The following is a 23,837-nucleotide window of genomic DNA, read 5'->3' as shown; positions in this document are numbered from 1 at the left end:
GCAGAAGGGAGTCTAGGTCAGCATTAGACGTAAAGAGGCCAAAATCACCTCACTTCTCATTTGCTTTCACCAAAGAAAACTTCAAAGGGATGGTGGAATATGGTTTGTTTTGTTTGTGTGTGTGTGTGTGTGTGTGTGTGTGTGTGTGTGTGTGTGTGTGTGTGAGCTGGCTGTATTGATGGATGAATGTGTGGTGGAAATATGGGTATCTTAGTTGTGTGTGCCCGTAGTGTGGGAATATCATAGCTGTTTATGAGTGTGGGTGTGGACGTGTATGAATGTGGGTGGGTGTGATGACTAGGGGTGTGTGTGTGTGTGTGTGTATGTGTTGGCAGCGTGTGTATCCTGGCTGTGCGGTGTGGGCGTACATACGTGTGTGCCGGTTGTATTGGGTGTAAGAGCTGGTGTGAATGTGTGTTTGTGTCTACGCTGGTAGTGAATCTTTCCAGGTTTTGTGTGCTGAGTCTGTGTGTGTGTGAGGATTGTGGCGACTTGGTCCCTGGGGCTTCTCCCTTGCCACCCCCACAGTGGAACAGGTGTCCCTGCTTGACAACTCCCCTGCCATCACCCCCTGAGTCCCATCTGGCTGCCCACAAGAGACCGCAGTGCCCATCTGCCCATCTCTGCTGCTATTTCTGCCGCTTCTGTCCCATGATTCTCTTCTCTCTCTGGCTCTGGGCCGCTAGCCCGACCTGGCCTGGGCTTCTGCCCTCCTTCTCGGTCTGCTCCTGCTCATGGAACTCCAGTCCCGCCTGACACTTCTTCATCCTGGGCTCTGTGGGATGAGTATGGAGTCACCGGGTTTGAAGAGCCGCCTAGGCCAAGGCAAGATGGCGGGGCGTGGAAGAAGGAGGAGGAGGAGGAGACTTCGGGGCCACTCCAAGGGAGGCTTGCATTGGGGCTAGGCTGTGGATGAGGCCAGGTTGGGCTGGGCTGGAGGTGGGCTTTATTGGGATGGGAGCCGGGGGTGGGGCTGGGCTGGGAGTGGGTTAGAGTTAGAGCTGGGTTGGTTCTGGGGCTGGGATTGGCCTGGGCTGGTGTTGGGGCTGGGGGTGGGGGTGGGCTGTACCTTCATGCTCATTTCCCACCCCTCCTCCCTTTGCAGAACCTGTCCCAGCAAGTCTCCCCAGGACCTGCGAACAACCACTTCGCCTCTTTGAGCCCTCCACGGCTGACCCCTTCTCGGACAGGCGTGAGCCAGGGAGAGCATGGCCAGCCCCAACAATGGCTCCTGTGCCATCAATTTCCCAAGCAACAGCTCCTGCGCCATCGATTTCAAGGCTTTCAAGTCCTACCGCCTGGCCTTTCTGTCTCTGGTGCTGGCCCTCGGCTTGCCGCTCAACTCCCTGGCCCTGCGGGCGCTGCTGTCCTCCCACAGGCAGAGCCAGAGGGCGTGGGGGCAGAACGCGCTGACTGTCTACTTGACCAACATGGTCATAGCCAACCTGTTGCAACTATTCACCCTCCCCTTCTGGATTCACTACATCTTTGCTAACCACCAGTGGAAGTTTGGGTTCCCTTCCTGCCTGCTGTTGGCCATCATCTTCGTAACCAACTTCTACGCCAAGATTGGCTTCCTGTGCCTGGTGGGCCTGGAGCGTTGTGTCGGCGTCCTGTGGCCCCTGCTCTGGAGAACTTGGCATTCCCCGCAGCTGGCAGCCCAGGTCAGCTTGGCCTGGTGGGTGTTCGTGGTCACTTTGAGCACGGTGGGCCGCTACTTCCTACTCTTTGACCCAAACTACAACGAGACACTCTGTTCTGAAGCATTCCCGCCGGGGCGGAGGTACATCCTGTTCAAAATCAGCACCGCCCCTTTGACATTCTTCGGGCCCCTCCTCTTCGTGAGCGTCAGCTACGGAATCATCCTGAGGGAGCTGCGAAGAGTGGCGTTCCTGGCAACCAGGAGGCAAATTTTCGCCTGCGTCTTCCTCACCATCATGACCTTCTTCCTGGTGCTGGGGCCGAACCAGGGTGTTTCCGTCTACAGGTTCATATCTCTCCAATCCGTGAATAACACATGCGGGGAAAAGTGTCTCTGTTATGTAGAGGAAAAACTGGTCAGCCCTCAGAACGTGACATGGTGTCTGATGGTCCTCGGGAACATTCTGGATCCCTTGGTGTACATCCTGCCGACGTACTTCCAGCAGGGAAAGGAAGACAGCGGCCAAGTCTCCAGCCATCCGGCCCAGGGTAGCATCCCCCCTGCATCCTTGGTCCCTTGGCTTCTGCAAGCCCAGATGGGACAAGCGCAGGCCACAGGGAGACTAAAAAACCAGGCCCCAAACCTGGGGACTGAGGAGGCTGAAGCTGTTCCCCTCAGAGTGTTTCCGGGCACAGAGGAGGAGTGGCAGTCAGGACAGCTGAGGGACTTCCCGTCCCTGTCAGTAACTCTGTGAAGCAGAGCCCAGATCTGGGAGTCCGGTGGCCTGGGTTCTCAGCCTCGTTCTCCCCCTTGCTGGCTGGTGTCACCTTGTCCAAGTCCCTTGACTTCTCTAAGCCTCAGTTTCTTCATTGTAAAATGAGGATGAAATACCCCTTCTCCTTCTTACTTGGACTGCGATTCCTACACGGGACGGGGACTGTGCCTAACATGATTATCTCCTCTCTACCCCAGCATTTAGTACATATTGGGTGCAGAGTAAGTGCCTAACAAATATCACAATTATCTCTTAAACTATGAATCCTTTGCGGCCTTCATTCAATTGTATCCATTCTCCAAACTAATGTTTAAATAATTAGCTTTCCAATATCCTCCCCACCCACCAAAACCCCTTAAAGCAACATTCTCATAAATTGGGTAGAAAGGAGTCAGAAACATATGGATTGTTTTTCTCTCTGACATACTAATAGCTTTAAAAATGAAGAGAAATAAAATTGGCAAAATATCTTTAGCACTTCATTCTACCAAACATGTGAAACAGAGCTGGCGACATTTGACAAACCTATAAACATAGAAGAGTTCACATATCCATGCTTCAAAGGGACCCTAATTATAACTCTCTCAGACATCAAAAACAGAGAAAGAATCAATGTACAACACTGCCAAAGCCCAACAAGAAATTCATTTTGAGAAGGAAAAGAATCCTTTCTTTCTGGAAAGAAGCTCAGCAACCCAAGCATGATGGAGTGAAATGAACATAATTAACTGGATTTTGCACTAAAAGAACTGAAGCCACAATTTTCTACCTTGCCCAATACTGCATTCCTTAGGATGGGAGAGACGCAGGCACTTTGGTATTGGAAAGCACCCCATCCACTCGCTCAGTAAAACTGAAAACTACACCTGCTGACATGTAAAATTAATATTGAGGCTATATATCATTTTACTGGGAACACGGAGTAACACTTGGTTATTTATTGAATTCATTCAATTGCATTTATTGAGCACTTACTGTGTGCAGAGCACTGTTGCAACAAAGACAGTGGCTTTCCACAAAAGAAAGATTTACCTTTCTCTTGTCTACTCAAAGCCACCACTGCTGATTTGGCAGAATGGGCAGTGGAATGCTGGGGAGCCCAGGCCTCCACTAATTAATGGTTTCCTAATATACTGGGGGAGATATCATAGGAGAGGGGAAGATAGCCGATCTGGAACCCAGAAGACCCTAGCTCGAGTTTGAACTCCTCCATTAGCCTGCTGTAGTGTGGGCAAGGCACTATTTTTTTTAATGGTATTTGTTCAGTGCTTCATTCATTCAACTGTATTTATTGAGCGCTTACTGTGTGCAAAGTGCTGTATGAAGCACTTGGAAGAGTACAATGTAAGAATAAATTGACAAATTCCCTGTTTACAATGAGCTTATAGTCTAGATGGGGAGACAAACATTTATATAAATAAATTACAGATGTCCACATCCCACATGGAGCTCATAGACTTAATCCCCCTTTTACAGAGGAGGCAACTGACACACAGAAAAATTAAATGATTTACCCAAGGTCACACAGCAGACAGGTGGAGGATCTGGGATTAGAACCCAAGTCCTTTTAACAGGCCTGTGTCCTATCCACTAGACCACACTGCTTCAGTTAACCGCACTTTCTGCATCCATCCCTTCATTCATTCAATCATTTATTGAGCAATTACTATGTGCAGAGCACTGTACTAAGCACTTGGAAGGGTACAATACAACAATAAACAGTTACATTCCCTGCCCACAATGAGCTTACAGTCTAGTGGGGGGATACGGATAACAATACTAATAAAATTATAGATATGTGAATACTTGCTGCGGGGCTGGAGGTGGAGGGGAAGAGCTTAGGGAGCAAGTCAGGGTGACACAGATGTGGGTGAGAGATGAGGGAAAGTGGGGCTTAGTCTGGGAAGGCCTCTTGAAAGATAAATGCCTTCAATAAGACTTTGAAGGTGGGGAGAATAATCGTCTGCTGGATTTGAGGAAGAAGGGTGTTCCAGAATAGAGGTAGGACATGAGCTAGGGGTTGGCTGCGCGACAGGCAAGATCAAGGCACAGTGAGAAGGTTAACACTAGAGGATCAAAGTGTGCGGACTGGGCTGTAGAAGGAGAGATGCAAGATGAGGTAAGAGGGAGTAAGGTGGTGGAGTGCTTTAAAGCCAGTGGTGAGGAGTTTTTGTTTGATAGGGAGGTGGATGGAGTTTTTTGAGGAGCAGGGTGACATGTCCTGAACGTTTTTGTAGAAAAATGATACGGGCAGCAGAGTGAACAATGTACTGAAGTGGGGAGAGACGGGAGGCTGGGAGATCAGCAAAGAGGCTGATGCAATAATCCAGGTGGGATAGGATGAATCATTATATTAATATGGTAGCAGTTTGGATGGAAAGGAAAGGGTGGGTTTTAGTAATGTTGTTATGGGGGGTGCTGACAGGATTTAGTGAGGGATTTAATATGTAGGCTGAATGACAGAGAGGAGTCAAGGATAATGCCAAGGTTATGGGCTTAGGAGACAGGAAGGATGGAGGTGCCATCCACTGTGATGGGAAAGTCAGGGGGTGGAGAGGGTTTGGGCTGGAAGACATATGGAGCTCTGTTTTGGACATGTTAAGTTTGAGGTGACGGGAGGACATCCAAGTGCAGATGTCTTGATGACAAGAGGAAATGCAAGACTATAGAGAGGAAGAGAGATCAGGGCTGGAGATGTTATGGGAATCACCCAGATCATCCCTCTAGACTGTAAGCTCATTGTGGAAAAGGATTGTATGCTGTTGTATTGTTCTTTCCCATGTGCTTAGTACAGTGCTCTGCATCATCAACATCATCATCATCAATCGTATTTATTGAGTGCTTACTGTGTGCAGAGCACTGTACTAAGTGCTTGGGATGTACAAGTTGGCAACACATAGAGACAGTCCCTACCCAACAGTGGGCTCACAGTCTAAAAGGGGGAGACAGAGAACAAAACCAAACATACTAACAAAATAAAATAAATAGAATAGATATGTACAAGTAAAATAAATAGAGTAATAAATATGTACAAACATATATACATATATATACTCTGCACACAGTAATTGCTTAGTAAATAAGATTGAATGAATGAATGAATACAGGGGGTAGCTAAAGCCAGGGGAGTGAATGAATTCTTCAAGGGAGTGGGTGTAAATAAAGAATAGAAGGGACCCCCCACACACACAGTTAGGCAGTGGGGGGCAGAGGAGGAGCCCACGAAGGAGAATGAGATTCGACGGCTGGAGAGAAAAGAGGAGAACCAGGAGAGAACAGAGTCAGTAAAGCCAAGGTTGGGTAATGTTTCCAGGAGAAGGAGGTGGTCGACAGTGCCAAAGGCAGTTGAAAGATAGAGGAGGATTGGGATGGAGTAGAGGCCATTGGATTTAGCAAGAAGGAGATCACTGGTGACCTTTGAAGGGGGGGGGGGGGGGGGAGTTCTGTGTAGTGAAGGGGACAGAAGCCAGATTGGAGGGGGTCAAGGAGAGAATTTGAGGAGAGGAATTTGAGATGGCAGGTAGACAACTCACTCAAGGAGTTTGAAGAACTTGGTAGGAGGGAGACGAGGCGATAACTGGAGGGAACCGCGAGGTCAAGGGAGGGTATTTTTAGGATATGGGAGATATGGGCATGTTTGAAAGCCGTGGGGAAGAAACCACTGGAGAGGGACGGTTGAAGGTGGCTGTTAGGGAAGGGGGTGAGAGTTTTGATAAGGTGTGAAGGAATGGGTCAGCTGTGCAGGTGGAGGGGGCGGCTTTTGAGAGGAAGGAAGAGATCTCCTCTAGAGATACTGCTGGGAAGGATGGGAGAGTTGAAGAGGGGGCCGGAAGCAGGAGGGACTGAGAAGAGGCAGAGGTGTTTTTGGGCGCTCACACCTGATGGTGTCAATTTTTTAAATAACTTAGGTGGCCATGTCACTGGGGGCAAAGGACGGAGGAGGTGGGGGGCGGGGGGGACAGGGGCCTGAGGAGGGAGTTAAATGTCTGTAGCCTTTTAGCTCATTGTGGGAAGGGAATGTGCCTGTTATTGTTATATTGTACTTTCCCAAGCACTTAGTTCAGTGCTCTGCATACAGTAAGTGCTCAATAAATGCAATTGGCTGACTCATCTGCAGAATGGTGACGGCAATACCTGCCTTTCTACCTTCCGCACAGGCTTGTTATGAGGCCAAAGATGAGATGAGTAATGTAAGGGCTTTGGGAAAGAAGAGACAAGTAATGTAAGGGTTTTGGGATTAAAAGCATTATAAAAAAATCAATCGATCGTATTTATTGAGCACTAACTACGTGGAGAGCCCTAAACTAAGCACATGGGAGAGTACCATACGGTAGAGATGGCAGGCACAGTTCTTCCACACAATGAACTTTAGTCTAGTGAGATTTCCCAAGATGTGATGATGATTATTTAGTGTAGGCTTTGTTCTTACACAATCTCACATGAAGAAAAATGCAGCACTCACCCAACGTCCAAACCCATGTACACACAAATAACGGTTTCTTCCAATATCACATCACACTGTACCCCTCTAGATGGTAAGCACATTGTGGGCAGGGAATGGGTCTGTCACATTGTTCTACTGTACTCTTCCAAGCATTTAGTACAGCACTCTGCACATGGTAAGCGCTCAATAAATACGATTGACTGAATCCCGACAGACATGATCTATAGGATTAATGCTCACTAAATGCTCTGTGTCTTAAGATTATCATTGCTCTCCATACTCCAGCAGAAAAATGGCTACCAGGGACAAGGGAGTGTGATCAGCAGTGGGAAAGCTACTATCATTTTAACTAATTCTTCCATGAAAATTATCACTCTTAAAATCTCAGGACTGGGGTCCTCTGCCATTCTCAGTGAGAGACTCCATCAATACCATGTTTGACACTTGGTAAGTGCTTAACAAACACCATCAGGAAAAAAACACTGATGATGATGATGACATTTATTAAGTGCTTACTATGTGCAAAGCACTGTTGTAAGCGCTGGGGAGGTTACAAGGTGATCAGGTTGTCCCATGTGGGGCTCACAGTCTTCATCCCCATTTTTACAGATGAGGTAACTGAGGCCCAGAGAAGTTAAGTGACTTGCCCAAAGTCACACAACTGACAAGTGGCAGAGTTGGGATTTGAACCCATGACCTCTGACTCCAAAGCCCGGGCTCTTTCCACTGAGCCACGTTGTTTCTCATCACTGTCACCATCATCACCATAATTTACATGGGCTGATGCTGGCATAAACAAAGAAGGTTCTGACAGGTGTTCTGGTCACTTATGGTATTTTTTTATACAGCATTTGTTTAGTGCTTACTAAGTGTCAAACACTGTGCTAAGCATTGGGATAGATACAAGTTAAATAGGCTGGACACATGCCCTGTCCCACATGGGGCTCACAGTCTATGTAGGAGGGAGAACAGGAGAATTGAGGCACAGACAAGTTTAATGACTTGCCTGAGGTCACACAGCAAGCATGTGGTAGCTGAGATTAAAATCTAGGTCTTCTACTTCCCAGGCCCATGCTCTTTGCACTAGGCCATGCTGCTTCTCTACGTGTGCACTTTGGGCTTCATTCACCATTGCCTGTTTTGTACCCCAATTTCCCTAGTGACAAAACTCATGAATGGCACAATAATAATAATATTAGTGGTATTTGTTAAGCGCTTACTAGGTACCAGGTACTATACTCAGCGCTGGGGTCAATACAAGCACATCGCGTTGGACATAGTCCCTGTCTCACGTGGGGCTCACAGTCTCAATCCCCATTTTACAGATGAGTTAACTGAGCCCACTGTTGGGTAGGGACTGTCTCTATATGTTGCCAACTTGTACTTCCTAAGCCCTTAGTACAGTGCTCTGCACACAGTAAGCGCTCAATAAATACGATTGATTGATTGATTAACTGAGGCCCAGATTAGTGAAGTAACTTGCCCAAGGTCACACAGCAGACAATTGGTGGAGCCGGGATTAGAACCCATGATCTTCTGACTCCCAAGCCCGTGCTCTACCCAATATGCCATGCTGCTTCACATGATGATGACACAATATTTCTCAGCAAGAAACACCTGGTGAATGGAGATACCACAAATCCAACAGCACAACATCAGATACCCCCATCACATTCTAACAGAAACAGCAAATAACTGACTCTCCAACGTTCTATATACCTAATCAATCCCTCTCTTTCTTTTTTTCTCTTTCTCTCTTTTTCTCTCTCATTCTCTCCCAGCATTCAAATGTTTTATATCCATTTCATGGGGCAGTTCCTCCTGCCTGAAATTATCACTCCCTACTGCACCACCAACCTATTCACTGTGCCTTAATCCCATCTCTTTCTCGCCATGAATCCCTTTCCCATACCCTCCTTCCTGCCTGGAGCTTCCTCCTGTTTCATACCCAGGAGACCACCACTCTTCCATCTTCAAAGACTTACTAAAAAAAAAAAAAAAAAACCCACACCTCCTCCAGGAAGCCTTCCCTGACCTCTCATATACCCACTCTACCTCCCTTCTGTAACAACTATGTGCTTGGCTGGGTCCCTCCTAAACACTTTGATACCCACCCTCAAGCCCCACAGCACCTAAGCGTGGTTCATTGGGAAGGGCAAGGGCTTGGGAGTCAGAGGATGTGGGTTCTAACCCCAGCTCCGCCACTTGCCTGCTGTGTGATCTTGGGCAAGCCACGTCACTTATCTGTGCCTCAGTTCCCTCATCTGTAAAATGGGGATGAAGACTGGGACCCCAACGCGGAACAACCTGCTTACCTTGTATCTACCCCAGGGCTTAGAACAGTGCTTGGCACATAGTAAGTGCTTAACAAATACCATTATTATTATTATTATTATTATTAATCACATAGCCTTATACAATTTTACTTCCCTTTTCTGTTATTCATTTCAATGCCCATCTCTCCAACCAACTGTAAATTCCTGCCTAATAGGGATCATGTATGGTACTCTCCCAAATGCTTGATACGGTGCACTGCACACGGTAAGAACTCAATAGCCCTGATTGTTTGAAATCCACCAGACCATAACTCTTCCCACCTTCAAAGCCCTTTTGAAATCCCACCTCCTTCAGGAATCTTTCTTTGATTAATTGCTCATTATCCCAAATCACCTTCTCCATACTGTCATCTCTGCATTTTGGTACCATCTTGCACTTTTACACTCATAATCTTTTACTTTTGGAGCATTTCTTCCATCTACTTGCAAATTGCTTCATGTATCTTTTCCTTAATAAGATGCTTGTGGTCTAGAACTATGTCTTCATCTACTCTACTCTCCCAAACACTTAGGAGTGCAAATAGTAGGTACTCAATAAATACAACTGACTGATTGATCTGATTTTGTCCCTTTGAGTGCAACAGGTGAATGTAAACTGAAAAATCAAATTAAGATCCTTGAGAACAGGGATGATCAAACGAATTTTTTAAGCCATTACTGTGTGCAAAGCACTGTATTAAGCACTTGAGAGAGAACAATATAGCGACACATTCCCTGCCCACAATGAGCTTACAGTCTACATGTCTACTTTACTTCAACACAGTACAGTACTCTGAACAGAGAAAACATTCAAGCAAGATGGAGGATTGTTTTAAAACTCTCAAAAACACATTTTTGCAGCAAGTTGGACCTTGGCAGCCATATCACCAAGGATTTTTTTTAATTCTGTAAAAACAATTAAAATCACTTTTGGCAAAACTTACCAATGCTTTGCCCAAACTTATTTTTGGTGCAGAATGGAAAAAAATAGCTCTTCTAAACTTGATTGGGTTTTATAAGTTATTTGAAATGCAAGACTAGAGTTATTTGGATTAGGAAAATGGCTTTCAGAAGCTATTTTATCTCTGCAAAACCAGCCTAAGACTCATTTTCACAGTGCATGCTTGCTAATCAGATCACTTTTTTCAACCTGTGATGCATGTTTTCAAGCACGAAGTCAGTTCTCCCTTATGATATGAAAGGACGAGGCCTCCTGGAGGAGGTGAGCTCTCAGTAGGGCTTTGAAGGGAGGAAGAGAGCTAGCATGGCAGATGTGTGGAGGGAGGACATTCCAGGCCAGGGGGAGGACGTGGGCTGGGGGTTGATGTCCCAGCAGTATCTTCAGATGAGATCTCCTCCCTCTTCTCAAGTGCTACTCCAGCCACCTGTGCTTTTGATCCCATTCCCTCTCATCTTATAAAATATCTTGCCCCTTCCCTCATCCCCTCCTTAACTTCCATCTTCAACCGCTCACTCTCCACTGGTTCCTTTCCCTCTGCCTTCAAACATGCCCACATCTCCCCCATCCTAAAAAAACCCTCTCTTGACCCCACCTCCCCTGCTACTTATCACCCTATCTCCCTCCTACCATTCGTTTCCAAACTCCTTGAACAAGTCGTCTACACCCACTGCCCCGAATTCCTCAACAACAACTCTCTCCTCGACCCCCTCCAATCTGGCTTCTGTCCCCTACACTCCACCGAAACTGCCCTCTCAAAGGTCACTAATGACCTCCTTCTTGCCAAATCCAACAGCTCCTACTCTATCCTAATCCTCCACAACCTCTTGACTGCCTTCGACACCGTGGACCACCCCCTTCCCCTCAACATGTTATCCAACCTTGGCTTCACAGATTCCGTCCTCTCCTGGTTCTCCTCTTATCTCTCTGGCCGTTCATTCTCAGTCTCCTTTGTGGGCTCCTCCTCCCCCTCCCATCCCCTTATTGTAGGGGTTCCTCAAGGGTCACTTCTTGTTCCCCTTTTGTTCTCTACACTCACTCCCTCGGTGAACTCATTCACTCCCACGGCTTCAACTATCATCTCTATGCTGATGACACCCAAATCTACATCTCTGCCCCTGCTCTCTCTCCCTCCCTTCAGGCTCGGGTCTCCTCCTGCCTTCAGGACATCTACATCTGGATGTCTGTCCGCCATCTAAAACTCAATATGTCCAAGACTCAACTCCTTATCTTCCCTTCCAAACCCTATCCTCTCCCTGACATTCTCGTCACTGTAGGAGGCACTACCAACCTTCCCGTCTCACAAGCCCGCAACCTTGGTGTCATCCTCGACTCCGCTCTCTCGTTCACCCCTCACATCCAATCCGTCATGAAAACCTGCTGGTCTCACCTCCGCAACATCACCAAGATCTGCCCTTTCCTCTCCATCCAAACCGCTACATTGCTGGTTCAATCTCCCATCCTATCCTGACTGGATTGCTGCATCAGCCTCCTCTTTGATCTCCCATCCTCCTGTCTCTCCCCACTTCAGTTTATACTTCACGCTGCTGCCCTGATCATCTTTGGACAGAAACGCTCTGGGCATGTTACTCCCCTCCTCAAAAACCTCCAGTAGCTGCCTGTCAACCTAAGCATCAAGCAAAAACTCCTCACTCTCGGCTTCAAGGCTCTCCATCACTTAGCCCCCTCCTACCTCACCTCCCTTCTCCCCTTCTACAGCCCAGCCCACACCCTCTGCTCCTCTGCCACAACCTCCTCACTGTACCTCGTTCTCGCCTGTCCCGCCATCGACCCCCAGCCCACGTCCTCTCCCTGGCCTGGAATGTCCTCCCTCCACACATCTGCCATGCTAGCTCTCTTCCTCCCTTCAAAGCCCTACTGAGAGCTCACCTCCTCCAGGAGGCCTTCCCAGACTGAGCTCCCTTTTTCCTCTCCTCCTCCCCATCCCCCCTGCCCTACCTCCTTCCCCTCCCCACAGCATCTGCATATATGTTTGTACAGATATATTACTCTATTTATTTTACTTGTACATATTTACTATTCTATTTATTTTGTTAATGATGTGTACCTAGCTTTAATTCTATTTGTTCTGATGACTTGACTCTTGTCCACATGTTTTGCTTTGTTGTCTGTCTCCCCTTTCTGGACTGTGAGCCCATTGTTGGGTAGGGACCGTCTCTACATGTTGCCAACTTGTACTTCCCAAGTGCTTAGTACAGTGCTCTGCACACAGTAAGTGCTCAATAAATATGACTGAATGAACGAATGAATGAATAAATGAATCATATGACTGGGGGAGGGCACACCATAAAGGAAAGTAATTTCATCCCTTCGCCTAGAGGTTGAGAGAATTGATAGGAATCCCCAACACCCCCTGAAGCCAGAAACACGATTGTCATGTAAGTTTATTACTATCACTGGGCAGGGGATGTGTCTCTTTATTGCTACGTTGTATATTCTCCCAAGCATTTAGTACAGGGACAGGAAGTGCTGAGTAAATATGATTGACTGACTACAAGATAATCAGGTAGGACACAGTCCCTGTCCCACAGAAGGCTCAAAGTCTAAAGGGGAGAAAGAACAGGCATTTAATCCCTATTTTATAACCAGGAAAACAAGGCATAGGAAGTGATTTGCTCAAGGTCACTTAGCAGGAAATTGGCAGAACCGGAATTAGAACCCAGGTTCTCTGACTCCCAAGCCCACACTCTTTCCATTAGCCCACCTGCTACTCATGACAGTGCTCAGGGTCACTGTTTCCATTTTTTTTCCTGTTTCCCAGATGAAGATCTCTTCTAAGCTGAGCCTGATTTTCAAAACCTCCCAGATCTTTGGGACTTGTGCTCATTTATACACCTACAAAAGAACAGCGATCTTTGCTCCAGTTTCAGTACATTATTCTTCATTATAGGCAGGAATGTTTCTTCTAATTCCGTTGTATTGTACTCTCCCAAGCACTTAGTACAGTGCTCTGAACACAGTAAGCTCTCAATAAATAACCACTGATTGATTTATAATTGATGTTAGCTCTGTGACAGGGTGGTTCCTCTCTCAAAGGAGCCTAGGCTAGTATCTTTGGAATCTGGAGCACTCTTTTGCGTGCTTTTATTGGAATCTTTTCAACACATGACTTTTCCTGTTAGTCTACTGAAACTTAGTACCTTAAAAAGTTAAGCCTCAAAGAATTGCCCTGACAGCTGGGAATCAATCAATCAATCAATCAATCATATTTATTGAGCGCTTACTGTGTGCAGAGCACTGTACTAAGCGCTTGGGAAGTACAAGTTGGCAACATATAGAGACGGTCCCTACCCAACATGGGCTCACAGTCTAGGAAGGCCTTGATATTTCAAGAGAAGTAGAAGGCCCAGAGAGGGCTTGACAGCGGTAATGTCTTTGGAAATAGGAGCATCTTTAATTTATGACAACTTTATATGAGGTTGACTTAATGCCTCCGGGTGAGAAAATGTGCTTCTCTCTCCCCTAGCCAATGTATGCGATGTATTTAATTCAGTTTTCCCTGGTCAATGTCAGGTTGAAATTTGAAAAAAGACTCTGAATATGAGTCTGAGAGCATGATCATGTTCTTTATGTGCTTCCCCATGTGCTAAAATGTCAGCACTGAAAATGGACAGCACTAGGGAATGATGGGTAGAACTTGACATACTTAAGAGAAACTGAGAGCGAAGCAGTGTGTCTCAGTGGAAAGAGCCCGGGTTTTGGAGTCAGAGGTCATGGGTTCAAATCCCGGCTCCGCCAGTTGTCAGCTGGGTGACTTTGGGCAAGTCACTTCACTTCTCTGTGCCTCAGTTACCTCATCTGTAAAATGGGGATTAAGACTGTGAGCCCCCCGTGGGACAACCTGATCACCCTGTAATCTCCCCAGCGCTTAGAACAGTGCTTTGCACATAGTAAGCCCTTAATAAATGCCATTATTAGTATTATTATAAATTCAATCTACTATTTAATAATTATGGTATTTGTTAAGTGTTTACTATGTGTCAAGCACTGCTCTAAGCACTGGAATAGACACAATAGACAAGAATCCCTCTTCCACATGAGGTTCACAGTCTAGGTAAAGGGAGAATAGGCACTGAATAAGCTCACTGTGGGCAGGGAATGTGTCTGTTATACTGTTGTACTGTACTCTCCCAAGTGCTTAGTACAGTGCTCTGCACACAGTAAGTGCTCAATAAATACAATTGACTGATTGACTGAATGAATAAGCATTTTACAGATGAGGAAACTCAAGCACAGATAATTTAAGTGACTTGCCCAAAGTCACACAGGAGGCAATTGGTGGAACCAGAATTAGAACTCAGGTTCCCTGACTTCCAGGCCCCAGCTCTTCCCACTAGGCTATGCTGCTCCAGTATGAATTGAGAAGGGGAAAACCCTGTAATTGATCATGAATTTAGCATTTAGCAGGAATTACATTCACTGGAAACCATTTAGAAAGGTGGTTGATGAAACAGATCCACAATATACTGACATCTCCAGAGCTATCTCAATCAAGCAATCAAGAATTCAACCCCCTTTTCCTCAGCTCCTCTCCTTTCCGTGTCACCTCGACTCACTCCCTTTGCCCTTACCCCCACTCCCTGCCCCGCAGAACATATATAATAATAATAATGATGGCATTTGTTAAGCGCTTACTATGTGCAAAGCACTGTTCTAAGCACTGGGGGATACAATGGGATCAAGTTGTCCCACGTGGGGCTCACAGTCTTAATCCTCATTTTACAGATGAGGTAACTGAGGCTCAGAGAAGTTAAAAGTGACTTGCCCAAGGTCACACAGCAGATGTGGCGGAGTCAGGATTCGAACCCATGACCTCTGACTCCAAAGCCAGTGCTCTTTCCACTAAGCCATGCTGCTTCTCTACCAAGAATTCAGGAAAGTATAATACAATCGAGTTGGGAGACACAATATATAAATGATATATAAATATATCATTTATATTGCTGCCTGTTTAACTTGCTTTGAAGCCTGTCTCCCTGCCCCCTAGAATGTACAATGCAGCCCATTGTGGGCAGGGATTGCCTCTCTTTATTGCTGTACTGTACTTTTCAAGGGCTTAGTTAAGTTCCCCTGCACACAGTAACCACTCAATGAATACAAATGAATGAATGGTATTAACGGAGCAGCTACAGTGTGCACAGTACCACACCAAGAACTTAGGAATAATAATAATAATGATGGCATTTATTAAGTGCTTACTATGTCCAAGGCACTGTTCTAAGTGCTGGGGTAGATACAAGGTAATCAAGTTGTCCCACGTGGGGCTCACAGACTTAATCCCCATTTTCCAGATGAAGGAACTGAGGCCCAGAGAAGTGAAGTGACTTGCCCAAAGTCACACAGCTGACAAGTGGCGGAGCCGGGATTTGAACCCATGACCTCTGACTCCAAAGCCCGAGCTCTTTCCACTGAGCCACGCTGCTTCTCTACCAAGAACTTAGGAAAGTATAATACAATCGAGTTGGGAGACACAATTCCTGCCCTCCAGGAGATATGGTCTACTAGGGAGTAGGAAATTAAAATAAATAAAGGATATGTCCTTAAGTGCTTTAGGGCTGGGGTTATGAGAGAATCAATATGATTTAAGAGGTTCAGACTCAAGTGAATTAGGTGATGGATAAGGGAGGGTGGATAGCTGGGGAAATGAGATGTTAATCCAAGAAAGCTTCTTGGAGGAGGTGTGAATTTAATAAGACTTTGAAGATGGGGAGAATGGTGGTCTGTTGGATATGAAGTGGGAGGGAGTTCCGGGTAGAAGGAGGAAATGAACAAGGGGTTTGTTTGTTTTATGGTACTTGTTAAGTGCTCACCATGTGTCAAACACTGTTGTAAGTGCTAGGGCAGGTACAAGTTAATTAGGTTAGACACAGTCCCTCTTCCACCTGGGGACTCACAGAGTTAAGTAGGAAAGAGAATAGGTACTGAATCCCGATTTTCCAGTTGAGGAAACTGAGGCACAAAAAAGTGAAGTGATTTGCCCAAGGTCCCACAAAAAGCAATTGGCAGGGTGAGGATTAGAACCCAGGTCCTCCTGACATCCAGGCATGTGCTCTATCCACTAGGCAACACTGTATGTATACATACTTTGCTTTTGGGCTAGCCCTAAGAAGATAAACAATGGTTACAAGTTTGACATCCATATCCCAAGTCATGACCATTTAAAGTTTCATTCTATTTCTACAGAGAAATATAAATTTAATGAATTCATTTAATAAATAAAAAAAGAAGAGCAGCATGGCCTAATGGGTAGAGCAAGGACCTAGGAGTCAAAAGGACCTGGGTTCTAATCCCAGCTCCACCACTTGTCTGCTGTGTGACACTGGGCAAGTCACTTCACTTCTCTGTGACTCAGTTACCTCATCTGTAAAATGGGGATTAAGACTGTGAGCCAAGAGAGGTTTGGGGATCTATTTTGAAGAACAGGAAAGACAATCACCTAGTGCAATTGTTTAAATACTGGCATGGACTAGTCTACTGATTCTCAAATGGTTTCTGAACCCTCTCAGAAGCAGAAAAGTGTCCAGTGGCCCTTTGTCTCACTCCACCCTGTAAGAGAACCTGAGTTCTAATCCCAGCCTGGCCACTTGTCTGCTGTGTGGTCTTGGGCAAGTCACTTAATTTCTTTGTGCCTCGGTTATCTCGTCTGAAAAATGGGGATTTAGACTGTTAGCCCCATGTGGGACATGGACTATGTCCGATCCAATTCACTTATATCGATGTCTTCATTTAGTACTGGGCCTGGTTTATAGTAAATACTCAACAAATACCATTATTATTTGGCAATCCTGGGACATCAGTTAGAATGAGGAAGACTGTGAGCCCCATGTGAGACAGGAACTGTGTCCGACCTAATGAACCTGTTCCTACTCCAGCACTTAGAACAGTTTTTGGCACATATAAGCACTTAACAAATTCTATAAAATAAATACATAAAATTGAGGGTGATGATCATAATAATAATATTTATTATGTGCTTACTATGTGCCAAGCACTAGGGTGGATACAAGATAGTCAGGTTGGACACAGTCCCTGTCCCACATGGGGCTCACAGTCTAAGAAGAAGATATAACAGGCATTAAATCCCCAATCCACAGATGAGGTAATGGAGGCACAGAGAAGTTAAGTGACTTTCCCAAAGTCACAAAGCAGGCAAGTGGCAGAGCTGGGATTAGAACCTGGGTTTCCTGCCTCCCACTCCTGGGCTTTTTTTCCACTGGGCTATGCTACTCCTCACTAAGTCAAATGGGTACATCACAGCCCGTGAGATGGAAACCCTTGGCTTAGGCACTTTATCGAGCTCCCTTCCAGGCCTGTGATTTGATTCTACACCATTAATAAAATGAAGCCTGTGGAGAGACACAAATCACGATCACTTGGTCTCATCTTTTGAAGAGGGCCAAAAATCCACAGAGTCATCCTTTCAGTTTAATTTTCTTTCATTTTTTTGATATGCTCAGTCACATCCTGGTCCCTAAGGTAGACGGTCTGCAATTTCAGAAATCACAGTTACGGCCTACGTCTGGAAATCTGAATGTGTCCCCTTATTAAACATCTGCCAAAGACATCATATTCTCTTTAATTACCATTTTCTTCACTCAAGCAAGGCAAATAAATTATCCCTCCACCTTAATTCCCTTGTGCCTTAATTCTCAACCGGACTTCACCTCCTCCTTCCCTTCCCAGACCCAAGCAATGTTTTCCTAAAATGAGCTTAAAAAGCTATACCAAGAGGGTCCAGTGTAACTTGGTTATAGGCCAGACTTTATATTCCAATTGAGAAAATACAGCCTGTGTCACGTGAAGGGGAGGTTGCTGTAGCAAGAAGCAGCATGGCTCAGTGGAAAGAACCCAGGCTTGGGAGTCAGAGGTCATGGGTTCTAATCCCAGCTCCGCCACTTGTCTGCTGTGTGACTTTGTGCGTGCGTGCGCGCACACGCACACACACACACTCTCTGTCCATTGAGTGCTTTGGCAGTTGCTCTCAGCCACTGCCTCAGCCTCACAAGGACACTGTGAGGTCAAAATGACAGATAATTGAAAGGATAACATGGTTGGATTTTCAATCTATCCCTTTTGGTCAAAGTTCAGAAGGAGGAAAGAAACTCTGAGGATATGCCCGTCCTGGGAATTTTGCAAAAACACGTCCCATGGTTCCCAGGAGTGGATTAAGAGTATGATTATTCAGAATATTCAGAAGCAGTGTGTGGCCTAGTGGAAGGAACACAGGCTTGGGAGTCAGAGGACCTGGGATGTAATCCCAGCTCTGCCACTTGTATGCTGTGTGATCTTGGACAAGTTACTTCACTTCTCTGTGCCTCAGTTCCCTCACTATAAAATGGGGCTTAAGACTGTGAGCCCTATGTGGGACAGGGACTGTGTCCAATCTGATTATCTTTTATCTACCCTAGCGCATAGTACAGTGCCTGGCACATAGTAAGTGCTTGAATACCAAAATTATAATTACTATTATTATCCTCCCCAGCACTTAGAAAAGTGCTTTGCACATAGTAAGTGCTTAATAAATGCCATCATTATTATTATTATTATTATTATTCTTAACATTTGTCTCTCCCTCTAGACTGTAAGCTTGTTATGGGCAAGGAACATGTCTTCTAATTCTGCTTTATTGTCCTTTCCCAAGCACTTAATCCAGTGCACTGCACATAGTAGATGCTCAATAAATACCAATGATGGATTGATAAGACTGTTAGCTTGTCCTCTAGACTGAAAGCTCATTGTGGGCAGGGAGTGAGCCAACCAACTCTACTGCACTGCATTCTCCCAAGAGCTTAGTCCACTGCTCCGCACATAGTAAGTGTTCAATAAATGCCACTGACTGATTGATCAATCGATTATTTGGGGCAGATTCCGCTTCAGAGTTCTCAAACTAAGGATTGTAGCCCATCCTCTCTGCCTGAGCTTCCACCATCTGCAACGTTCCTTCTCTCCATCTCTGGCATCATAAGTTTGAGCCTGAGGCCCACCTTTGCCTGAGTGCCAGGCTGGAACTCCAACAGCCTTTCCTAGTTTGTATTATCTGGTATTGTGCAATATCCATACAGCGTCTCAATCAATGGTATTCAATATTTATTTATATTAATGTCTGTCTTCCCCCTCTATATGGTAAGGTCATGGTGGGCAGGGAGCATGTCTACCAATTCTGTTGGATTGTACTCTCCCAAGCACTTGGCACAGTGCTCTGCCCATAGTAAGTGCTAAGTAAATATAATAATAATAATTGTGGTATTTGTTAAGCGCTTATTGCATGCCAGGCATTATTCTAAGCACTGGGGTTGATACAAACAAATTGGATTGGACACAATCCCTATCACACATGGGGTTCACAGACTTCATCCCATTTTACAGTGAGGGAACTGAGGCACAGAAAAGTGAAGTGAATTGCCCAAGGTCACACAGCAGACAAGTGGCAAAGCCAGGATTAGAACTCAGGTCCTTCTGACTCCCAGGCCTGTGTCTATCTACTATGCCATGCTGCTTCTCTCACTCCCATCACTCTCCAATCTAGCCTGTACATCCAAAACCGCAGCCCTCAACCCACCAAGGGCTCGTAACCATTTCTTCCATTTCTGGCACCTAATTCTTGCTTACTGTGGGCAGGGAATGGGTTCATTCATTCAATCGTATTTATTGAGCACTTACTGTGTGCAGAGCACTGTACTAAGCGCTTGGGAAGTACAAGTTGGCAATATATAGAGACGGTCCCTACCCAACAACGGGCTCACCGTCTAGAAGGGGAGACAGACAACAAAATTAATCAATCAATCAATCAATCATATTTATTGAGCGCTTACAGTGTGCAGAGCACTGTACTAAGCACTTGGGAAGTACAAGTTGGCAACATATAGAGACAGTCCCTACCCAACAGTGGGCTCACAGTCTAAAAGGGGGAGACAGAGAACAGAACCAAACATACTAACAAAATAAAATAAATAGAATAGATATGTACAAGTAAAATAAATAGAGTAATAAATATGTACAAACATATATACATATATACAGGTGCTGTGGGGAAGGGAAGGAGGTAAGATGGGGGGATGGAGAGGGGGACGAGGGGGAGAGGAAGGAAGGGGCTCAGTCTGGGAAGGCCTCCTGGAGGAGGTGAGCTCTCAGTAGGGCCTTGTGGACATGTGGACAGGTGTCAAGTCATCAGAACAAATAGAATTAAAGCTATATGCACATCATTAACAAAATAAATAGAATAGTAAATATGTACAAGCAAAATTAATAGAGTAATAAATCTGTACAAACATATATACAGGTGCTGTGGGGAGGGGAAGGAGGTAGGGCGGGTGGGATGGGGAGGAGGAGAGGAATGGGTCTACTGGTTTTGTTGCATTGCATTCTCCCAAACACATAGTACAGTCCTCTGCACACAGTAACTGCTCAGTAAATACCATTGATGAATACAGTTGAGCAAAGGTGCAGTTCTGGGACACCTGCAGTGAATTCCACGTTTCAGAAGGTTCAAAAGAGAGGGGCAGAACTGTGATGGGGTTCACCCAGGGAGCCTCCCCAACCTGACCCACCTACGGAGCATGCAGGGCTCCAGTTTGTTCCCTCAAGCTCTATGCTTGGAGTGGAAGCAGCATGGCCTATAGAACAGAGCCCGGACCAGGGAGTTGGAAGAACCCGGGTTCTAATCCCCACTCCATCAATTCTCTGCTGTGTGACTTCGAGTGAGTCACTTCACCTCTCTGTGCCTCTGTTGCCTCTTCTGTAAAATGGGAATTATGACTATGATCCCCATGTAGAACAAGGTCTTTGTCCAACTTACTTAGTTTGTATCTACCCCAGGACTTAGTACACTGCCTGGTACATAGTAATAGCTTAACAAATACCAAAAAAAGAAAAAGAAAGTGGTACATAGGCTTCACTCCCCTGAAATAAGCAACTGTGATCTCCACCTCTGAAAGACAAAACTGCTGGTGGGACAGAAGTTCCCAACACTAGTAATAGAAGTTCCCCTCTGGACTGTAAGCTCTCTATGGGCAGAGAACGTGTCTGCTAATTCTGTTGTACTGTCCCAAGCACTTAGTACAGTGCTCTGCACATAGTAAGTGCTGAATAAATTCCTTTTACTGATTGACAGAGTGCTGTTCCATGTGTGCCAGGTGCCCTTAGGCCATGCCCAATGGGCACCTAGCTAGAGTTCTCCCTCCCTAAGGAGCTTTCTCTACTACTTAGACTGTTAGCCCCAGTGTGACCACGTATAGTGTTCGATCTGATTATCTTTCATCTTCCCCAGCAACACTAGACAGTGCTTGGTAAGTGCTTACCAAATACTGTAATGATCATAATAATGATGCCCTCCTGGTCCAACCTGGTGGCTGTTGTAGGGTGTGGGGCAGATGGCGAGGAAACAGCAGATCTGAGAAATGCTTTGGAGTAAACAGTGGCAGGCTGTGGGGACAAGCTAAATGTAGTTGTTGAGGGACAAAGGAGGAGGAAAAGGTGAAGTGTGGAACAGAGGTAGCCTTGTGGAAATATCATGGGAACTTGAAGTTGGGAGATGTGGATTAAAATCCCAACTGAGCCACTTGCCTGCTGTAAGACCTTGAGCAAGTCACTTCACTTATGGGCCTCAGTTTCCTCACCTGTAGGGTAGGGATTCAATCCCTGTTCTCCCTTTTGCTCAGACTGTGAGCCCTATGTGGGACAGAGACTTTCCTCTTCTCCCACTCCCTTCTGCATCTTCCTGACTTGCTCCCTTTATTCATTCCCCCCCCCCCAGCCCCACAGCACTTTCATTCATGTCTGTAATTTATTAATTTCTATCAACATCTGCCTCCCCCTCTAGACTGTAAGCTCGCTGTGGGCGGGGAATGTATCTGTTTATTGCCGTATTGTATTCTCCCAAGTGCTTAGTACAAGTGCTCTACAAAGAGTAAGCGCTCAATGAATACGATTGACTGACTGAAGAGCATTCTGACTTTGCTTGTGGTCAGCAGGGAGAACACATTGGATGAGAGCATAGGCCAGGATTCATAGAACTATTCATTCATTCAATCATATTTCTTGAGTGCTTACTGTGCGCAGACCACTGTACTAAGCACTTGGGAGAGTACAATATAACAATAAACAAACACATTCCCTGCCCACAGCGAGCTGACAGCCTACAGGGGAAACAGACATTAATATAAATAAATAAATTACAGATATGGATATAAGTGTTGTGGGGCTGGGATGGGAGGAATGAATGAAGGGAGCAAGTCAGGGTGATGAAGAAAGGAGGAGAAGAGGAAAGGAGGGCTTAGTCAGTGAAGGCCTCTGTGGAGGAAGGTTGGCAGGATCCTAAACCGGCTGTAACGGAGATGTGGCACTTTGACTCACTTTCCCTGTTTTTTCTTGTTTTTTTTTTTAATGGCATTTGTTAAGTGCTTACTAAGTACCAGTAACTGTACTAAGCACCAAGGTAGATACAAGTTAATCAGATTGGGCACAGTCCCTATTCCACGGGAGGCTCACAGTCTTAATCCCTGTTCTACAAATGATGTAACTGAGGCCCAGAGAAGTGAAACGGTGGACCCATGATGAGAACTCAGGTCTTTCTGACTCCCAGACTCATGCTCTATCCACTAGGGCACACTACTCTAGTCCCATCATGGAATGAGGCAGGGGTTCCCAGAATTTAAAGTTGACATCACTTCCAGTTTGTTTCCACCCAAAGGAATCCACTCTGACTGTACACAACCACCAGCATGGCAGACATGAGGAAACATAAATGGGCTTAACATTTCAAAAGTATAACAAAGTCACTTCATTTCCTCCATCTCCTCACTTTAACTACATTTGGATACATGAAAGAGTGCCGTCAACCTTACAATACAATTGAACTGGCCTCATTGGTTCCCTCTATAACTGACTACTCTTCAACGGTTGTGTCACTGCACAGAGGGAGCTTTAGAAACACAACATAGTGTTTACCAAAGCATCTAACAATTTATTTTTTCCTCAGGATTTTGTGACCTTGGTTGAGTTGCCTCTGGACCCATCTTTCCATAACTTGAAAAAACCTGTATAGACTTAAATCAAAACAGAACAATCCTCCCCTTGGTTCTAAGGCAAGAGGGTATTGCGTGGAAGGTGGCCTGAGAAAAACAAGTCAAACTTTCAGCTTCCTGTCTTTGGCTCCTAAGACCCTATCTGCCTGGGGTAACCCACCTTGTGGTGGTGGGCGGCGGGGATCAAATGAGAGAGGTATGTTAGGGAGAGGTGTCTGCTTACCTTGTCAGCAGGGTTGGGGGTCCTCAGAGAAAGCAGTGATGATGATGATTGTATTTGTTAAGCGCTTACTATGTGTCAAGCACTGTTCTAAGCACTGGGATAGATACAAGGTAATCAGGTGAGCCACGTGGGGCTCACAGTCTCCAACCCCATTTTACAGATGGGGTCACTGAGGCCCAGAGAAGCGATGTGCCTTTCCCTAAGGTCACGCGGCGAACAAATGGCAAGGCAGGGATTAAAACCCACGTCCTCTCACTCCCAAACCCGGCCTCTTTCCGCCAAGCCACCCTGCTTCTGGATGGTCCCGTGAGACCCGCCCCTCAGAGGAAGGGGCCAAGCCACAGGGCTGGAGACAGACAGGGCGCTGGCCCGGCCCCCGCTGGCCCCGCCCCCTGAGCTTCCATGACCCGACGCTCCCCCGAGTGACCACCACTGAC

General features: G+C 46.0%; 1 protein-coding gene across 1 annotated transcript; it reads left to right on the top strand.

Annotated features, from left to right (window-relative positions):
• The first annotated feature begins 782 nt into the window (after positions 1–782).
• Positions 783–2,396, top strand: LOC119940075 (fMet-Leu-Phe receptor-like). Its single transcript, XM_038760121.1, is given in 5 exon segments — positions 783–900; positions 994–1,052; positions 1,106–1,144; positions 1,147–1,292; positions 1,490–2,396. Coding segments are annotated over 5 exon segments (1,269 nt in total).
• Positions 2,397–23,837: the final 21,441 nt, after the last annotated feature.

Source organism: Tachyglossus aculeatus, chromosome 18 (assembly GCF_015852505.1).
Source record: "Tachyglossus aculeatus isolate mTacAcu1 chromosome 18, mTacAcu1.pri, whole genome shotgun sequence".
In the NCBI taxonomy this organism is placed as follows: Eukaryota; Metazoa; Chordata; class Mammalia; order Monotremata; family Tachyglossidae; genus Tachyglossus; species Tachyglossus aculeatus.
This window is presented reverse-complemented; position numbering and strand designations above follow the sequence as displayed.